The 7,195-nt window shown below is 34.2% G+C and overlaps 1 protein-coding gene across 1 annotated transcript; it reads left to right on the plus strand.

Moving 5' to 3' along the window:
* The first annotated feature begins 1,395 nt into the window (after positions 1 to 1,395).
* Positions 1,396 to 7,195, plus strand: LOC107705241 (COP9 signalosome complex subunit 5-like). Its single transcript, XM_016508446.1, has 8 exons — positions 1,396 to 1,688; positions 1,789 to 2,023; positions 2,982 to 3,110; positions 3,532 to 3,597; positions 3,718 to 3,803; positions 3,909 to 4,020; positions 5,217 to 5,365; positions 6,154 to 7,195. The coding sequence occupies exons 1-8, from the start codon at positions 1,552 to 1,554 to the stop codon at positions 6,242 to 6,244; spliced, it is 1,005 nt and encodes a 334-aa protein (XP_016363932.1). The 5' UTR covers positions 1,396 to 1,551; the 3' UTR covers positions 6,245 to 7,195.

The raw sequence follows: 7,195 nt of genomic DNA on the forward strand, positions 1-7,195 counted from the left end.
GGTAACCTTTGAACTGGAAATCGTGCAATGCATTTTGGGAAATGTAGTTTACTCTTTGAGTTTTTTTCCTTCAGGAAAACATACACCACTTTAATAATGTGTTTTTTAAATGAAAGAAAATTAAAGTTTAATTAGCTTAAATAATGTCAGTGATATTACGACTATGACATGAATTTAAAATTGTATTATACCTTTTTATGTAAGTCACATAAAAACACTAATATCGCCATATTTGAACAGCAGCATACAAATAAAAATCCAAATTGCACTTTAAATTTTGATATGCTATAATGATATACTCGTTTTGGCCTTTTCCCTTCACATTTGCATAATTTATTTGTCCCATAATAGTAAATAGTAGTCTAAAAAAATAATAGTAAAAAATTAAATGGTAGTCTATACGGTCGAGTTCAAATGTAACAAACGAGAGATAAAAAATAAAAGAAACTTAATCGTAGAAACGTAAAAGTTAAACATAAAGATAAAGAAACTAAAAATAAATATGATTTAAAAACAGACATAATAAACCATTAATTAATGAATAAAAGGAAACCTTAATAAGCAGAGAAAGCGAATTTGACAACAATAAGTACAGTCGAATTCCTTTGAGACTTTTATTTTGACACTAATATAATTCCATAGTAACGCGTTTGGTCGCTAGCTTCACTCAGGTCTGAGAGTTGGTCAGTAAAGGGATACAGAAAAGCTTTGTGTACCTGCCCATGTAGGTGTAGAAGGAAATGAGGAGGTGGATAAGCTGGCCAAGTCAGCATTGAGAAAAGAAGAGATTGACATAGAAATTCCTTTAAGTAAAACAGAAGTAAAAGGTATTATTAAAACAGCAGTTGGAAGTATGTGGCAAGACGTATGGAATAAAGAGTCAAAGGGGAGACACTTATTTAGCATTCAACAGAAAGTGGGGATTGAAAGAAAGGTATATGGAAACAGAAGAGAAGATACTGTTATAACCAGGATCCGTATAGGACACTCTAACCTTAATTATTCATTGTATATAATAGGAAAAAGTGAGTCAGATAGCTGCAGTTACTGTGGAATAACAGAAACAGTTGAACATGTGCTTTTACATTGTGAGGCATATAATAGACAAAGAAAGCAACTTGTTGAAAAACTAAGAGATATGGAAATCAATGACATTTCAGTTATGAATATATTTCAGAATGCACAGAAACATCTAAGGGTTTATGATTTTCTTCTAAAATATCTGAGAGATACAGATTTGATTAGAATAATTTTTTTTTTTAAATTTTTTATATTAGTAGTATATAATATATTCGTTCATCGAGGCCTCACACTCCATCCCAGTAGGTGGCGGAAATGCACCTTAAGCTGGTTTGCCAACCGTCATTAAACACAAAAGAAGAAGAAGAAGAAGAAGAAAAGCTTTGTGAATGATTGCTAAATGCTGCGTTTAATTTTTTAGATAAACTAAACGCTCTGCGATATTATCTAGTATTTTAAATCTCGTAAATTGCAAGTAGTATTGAACATACTTTGTTATAGTTAATCCGGACGTAAAACCCGACTCTAGCTATGGCTGGCAGTAACATAGCGATGAAAACATGGGAGCTGTCAAACAGCATGCAGGAAGTTCAAAGTATTGATGAAATATATAAGTATGATAAAAAACAACAACAAGAGATTCTGGCAGCCAAGCCGTGGACTAAAGAGTGAGTTTACCACACCATACGAATTTATTCCTCTACAAGAGGCTTGAATTGTTTTCGAATGATGAATAACAGTTCTCCGTACTGCTTTTGTTGTTTACAGCCATCATTATTTTAAATACTGCAAGATATCAGCTTTGGCACTATTGAAGATGGTGATGCATGCCCGATCTGGAGGAAACCTAGAGGTGATGGGACTTATGCTGGGGAAGGTGGATGGAGAGACCATGATCATCATGGACAGTTTCGCTCTGCCCGTGGAGGGCACTGAAACGCGAGTCAATGCTCAGGCTGCAGCCTATGAATACATGGCTGCCTATATAGAGAATGCTAAACAGGTACACTAACCCATATGCATTGTCTAAAATTCATATTAGGCAAATAATAAGAACAAACCCACACTTTGTTTTTAAATATGTTAGTCTCCACAGCTTTATACAGCAGGTACATTGGATATGCTGAATCTTGAGTTTTTCTGTGGTGCAGTGTGCTACTAAAATATACATGCATTATATATATATGATACTCATCTAAAAATATCTGACTTAATTCATTTATAATTAATATGCATAATCTAATGTTAATTGAGGGACTACATGGGATATATGCACTTCTAAAATTGTATCACATCACAGTACCATTTAAAATAAATCAATGAAAGCGCAAGTGTGATTTAAAAGAATTAATAAATGGTGACTATTCACAGAAATCACAATATACACGAATTATGTACGCTGCATCTTTGTTATATGCTATAATCATCTAAAAATATTTTACTTCTATAATTACTACACATTAAGTTTTTAAGATCTAATATTAAATGAGAGATTATATGGGATATTTGTACTTTAAAGTTATTTATCACTTAACAAGACCATTTAAAATTAATTATTGAAGGCAAAAAGGTGATTTAAAAATAGTAAAAATCGTAAAGTAAGCGGTAAACCGTCATAGGAACTAAAATAAACAAGTATTGTGTTTGCTGCATCTTGGTGTGATATGCTGTACTCATCTAAAAATATTTTACTAATACTTTTAGAATTATTATGCATTCAGTTTTCATAATGTAATAATTGAGAGACTACATGGGACAGTTGCACTTTTAAAAATGTATATCACATAAAAAGACCATTTAAAAAAGGTCATTTAAAAGTAAATCGTAAACAGTCACATGAACTAAAATATACACTTTATACATTCATAGACAAATTATGCATTAACTCCCCATGAAAGTCATGACCAGCATATGATGATATATTAGTAATTCTGAGGCTCATCATTTCTGAATTCATTTAGGTGGGGCGGTTGGAGAATGCCATTGGATGGTACCACAGTCATCCTGGATACGGCTGCTGGCTTTCAGGCATAGATGTCAGCACTCAGATGCTTAACCAGCAGTTTCAAGAGCCCTTTGTCGCAGTAGTGGTAAGAGCTGTTGAAAATGTTAAACTGGTTGCTTATTTTGCATTAGGGCCGATTTTGCAAAGTCCTCTCTAAACCCTGTTACCATCAATCTCTAAAGACAGGGGGGAAAAATAGCTCCGCTACGAAATTGTTAAAGTATCAGTTTAAATTCAGTAATATCAGTGATCCATAATTGACCCCCAAAATACAAATGAGTTTGGTGACATTTGTAGTGGTGTCTGATTAATGGCTGTTGGCTTTGTAACTGAATACATTATACAGTTTACCCTTCACTGCTATTGCTTATTTTGTGCTGAGGGCAAATAGCGAGCTGGTGCTCATAACTTTCACTTGCTAAACTGGCAGCTCAGTGTTTTTATTTGTTATATTTGACTGAACTGTTTTGCTTATTACAGTCCTTGTAATTTTTCATCCTTCTCAGATTGATCCCACAAGGACTATATCCGCAGGGAAGGTTAATCTTGGAGCGTTCAGGACATATCCAAAGGTAGGAAGATTTTTTTAGTAAAATGTTTTTCGTAACTGTGTAGTATTTTATATTTATTTGTCTATTCATTTATAGGAGTTTGATAAGATTTTTCATCACATATTTCAATTTTAACTCTAGGGTTACAAGCCTCCAGATGAGGGTCCATCTGAATACCAAACTATACCACTTAACAAGATTGAGGACTTTGGAGTGCACTGCAAACAGTAAGCTTTTTTTAACGTACATATTTATACTTGGAAATTGATTTCATTTTATTGACTTGGCTTTAAAATATTGGAAATTTACCATAAACTTTTTTGTGCTTTTAGGTACTATGCTTTAGAAGTGTCTTATTTTAAGTCTTCCCTGGACCGCAAACTCCTAGAGCTGTTGTGGAATAAGTATTGGGTCAACACTTTGAGCTCCTCCAGCCTTCTGACAGTAAGTACTGTCTTTTATTGGCGTGACATTATTGTATTTCATATGTGCAGAAATTTTCAGTAATTTTAGATTTATTTAACCCTTGTGCTGTGCTGAAAATACTTTCACCTAATTTGGTGTTCCTGGACAAAAATTACAGACCTTTAAAAAAATAGCTTATAAATCTCTCATTATGCAGTTAGCACAGGTTTTTTATTTATTTTTTAGAACTGACTGATCATAGGCCTCATTGATCTGAGCTTAGGTATTTTCTGTGCTATACTCATCTAAAAATGCTTTACTAATTGTTTTATAATTATACTGCATTCAGGTTTCATGTTCTTACATTAATTGAGAGACCACATGTAATATTTGCACTGATTGAAAACAGTTTTTGAGTGGAAAAAGCATTATTTATGGATCTTTCTGACATTATTCACTCATTCTATACGGTTCGAGATCAAAGAAGCCTACAATCAGTCAGTTCCGAAAAGAAATACAAAACTGTTACAATCAAAGGAAAACAAGTTGATAAAGAGATGGAATTCAATATTTGGTCATAAAATAGCATAACAAGATATTTATAAGTAATTTTATATAGGCCTGTCATTTTTGACTGGGGACACTGAAGTGTAACAATGTGAAAAAATACTAGCTAAATATTATGCAAAAAAATGTGGGATTCTGAAGGGTACAAGTTTTTATGTGCAGGAGATTAATAATATGACAGGGGTTTGTTGACAACTTGTGCGCATGATTAATATTTGTAGATGCTGCTTTTGTTTCCCTACCTATTTGTTTTGAAAGCTTGCCATTGTCGACTATGACATTCTGTCATGAGCTTTGTTTAACACTTTCAATGGGCTGTAGACTATCTAAACAGCAGCCTCAGAGCTCTGTTAGAGATAAATTGACTACTTGTCAAAAGCGACTTGCTTCGCCAAGGAAGAAGTGTTGTTAGTGATTACGTTGTCACCACAGACCGAGACCTTAAGTCACTGAGTCTGTCTTTATTATGAATCCTCGTCTGGGCAGTGTACAACCTCACCATCTGCAAACGTTTGAGACCTCATTCAGGAGGCTTCAGCAAACAATTCAACAACCTGCTTATTGAGCATCAGTGGAATGCATGCTGTGAAGGTTTAAGTATTGTTGTGAAATTGTGCATTAACCTAGAGCAAGTGGAATGGTGGCGTTAATGGCTCTTGTTCCTTCAGAATGCAGACTACACCACTGGACAGGTGTTTGACTTGTCTGAGAAGCTCGAGCAGGCAGAAGCTCAGCTGGGACGAGGCAGTTTCATGTTGGGCTTAGATACTCATGATAGGAAATCTGAGGACAAACTTGCAAAGGCAACACGTGACAGGTAATACGATCCCTATCAATTCAGTATTCAATTTTTCCTTTCATAATATATTGTGAATTATGATAGTATAAATAAGTGGAAATAAACAAACAAGCCAAGACAAGTTTATTTATTTTCAAATGTCATTTAAAGTGCTTTATACACAATCACAGTTCTAAATAAAGCTGTAAGTCGTTTTTTTTTTTTTTATATATGTTTATTTATGGGGCAGGAGGGTAAATTTGTATCATTTGAGTATTGAAAATAATATTGATTTCACATTTATTCATATTTATTTTGTGTGAGGTCATATGTTGTTTTCCTTTTTTATGCTTTTTAAAAAATTAAATTGTAAACAACGTTATTGTTGTTTTAGATTTTTGGAATGAATATAAAATCTATAATGTATAACAAATGCATAAAACTGGATAAAAATAGATTACCTTTTTTTCTTTTTTGCTTTCCCCATCTTTATTTTTCTTTTATAAAAGATTATTTATTTACGGGTTTATTTTGTTTATTTGATTGATTGGGGCTAAATTAGTTTCTTTTGTGTATTGAGAATAGAATACTGACATCACATTTATTCTTTTCTTTTTTCTTTTGTTATTTTTCTTCATAAAAGATTATTTATTTACTTTTTTTCACATTTATTTTGTGTGAGCTTATAGGTGACTTGAGTGTCTGTTTAGGTGCAAGGGTCCCTACTTTTTGACTTGTACTTATTGCAACCAATGACATAATTTTTTTAAATAAAGTTTAACACATTTTGATAAATACATGATCAAACATCTTTCTTTGCTTTTCAGCTGCAAGACAACCATTGAAGCGATTCATGGTTTGATGTCCCAGGTTATCAAAGATAAACTCTTCAATCAAGTGAACACATCTTCCAACTAAACTTGGAAGGAACTGAAGTTAGATGACTTCACATGCAGTGTTTGCTTAGTTATGTGTTCTTTCGTTACGATTCTGCTTTGAAAGATTCAAAGAAATTCTCCTGTAGGAATGTTTGCGTCATTTATCATTTGTTTAAACAAAGAAATAAATGCTGTTCGGGTTGATTCGTTGACAGACATTAGGTGTTTTTTGCTTCATCTTAATTTACTAAATTCATTTCATCACATTTACTGCTAAAGTCTTGTCTGAAATTGTAACTCGCCCAGCTCATCGTCAAAGCTGTCCTTTAGATCAAGACAAATGAGTTTTCCTTAGTGCTTAGACATTTGAAATATATTCTCCTCTGGGTTCAGTGTGTAACATGGTACAGCACCATTCCCATTTCCCACAGCTTGTGTCGGGAGCTGTAACAGCGGTATTCAACATTATATTTAACAAAAACCACAGTGCTCCACAAGAGGTCATTTTCATATTTGCCAGTCATAGCATTACATAATGGAATAACAAACTCAACGGCCCAAAGATAAACACAGCTTGGCATGGCCGCAGCGCATCTGTCAGGACGACCCTGTGCAGGTTGTCTCTGCGTTGTACACAATCCTTCAGGATTCTGAGCGTTCCGCTGTGGCCTGTCACTGATGCATCACAGAAACAGGAGCTCGATACAGTGGAGTCTATTCAGCCCTGCGTGTCTGCTCTTTATCGCTGCAGACACTCAACGCCCATGTGGTTTCATGCACACACACGTGCCTGCATTTTCTTACAGACAACAGTGCTGACTTCGTATTCATGCACGTTTTTGTACATCACATCATTGTGCTCATTTTAAGATTTTCTGTTATGTTCCGGAAAGCATCAGAGTCTGTTCAATTATGCACTGTGCAATTTGTGGATTTTGGCCTGAAGTTGTAGCGAGAGTGTGTTTTTTGCTCCTGTGATGCCGTCCAATGT

Source organism: Sinocyclocheilus rhinocerous, unplaced genomic scaffold, assembly GCF_001515625.1.
Source record: "Sinocyclocheilus rhinocerous isolate Xijiao unplaced genomic scaffold, SAMN03320098_v1.1 scaffold594, whole genome shotgun sequence".
Taxonomy (NCBI): Eukaryota; Metazoa; Chordata; class Actinopteri; order Cypriniformes; family Cyprinidae; genus Sinocyclocheilus; species Sinocyclocheilus rhinocerous.

Bases quoted from the DNA above. Each gene is read 5' to 3' on its own strand.
- LOC107705241 (XM_016508446.1), top strand. From the start codon at position 1,552: ATGGCTGGCAGTAACATAGCGATGAAAACATGGGAGCTGTCAAACAGC. The intron at 1,689-1,788 runs GTGAGTTTACCA...TGTTGTTTACAG, and splicing joins GCCAAGCCGTGGACTAAAGA to CCATCATTATTTTAAATACT. The intron at 3,804-3,908 runs GTAAGCTTTTTT...TTGTGCTTTTAG, and splicing joins TTTGGAGTGCACTGCAAACA to GTACTATGCTTTAGAAGTGT.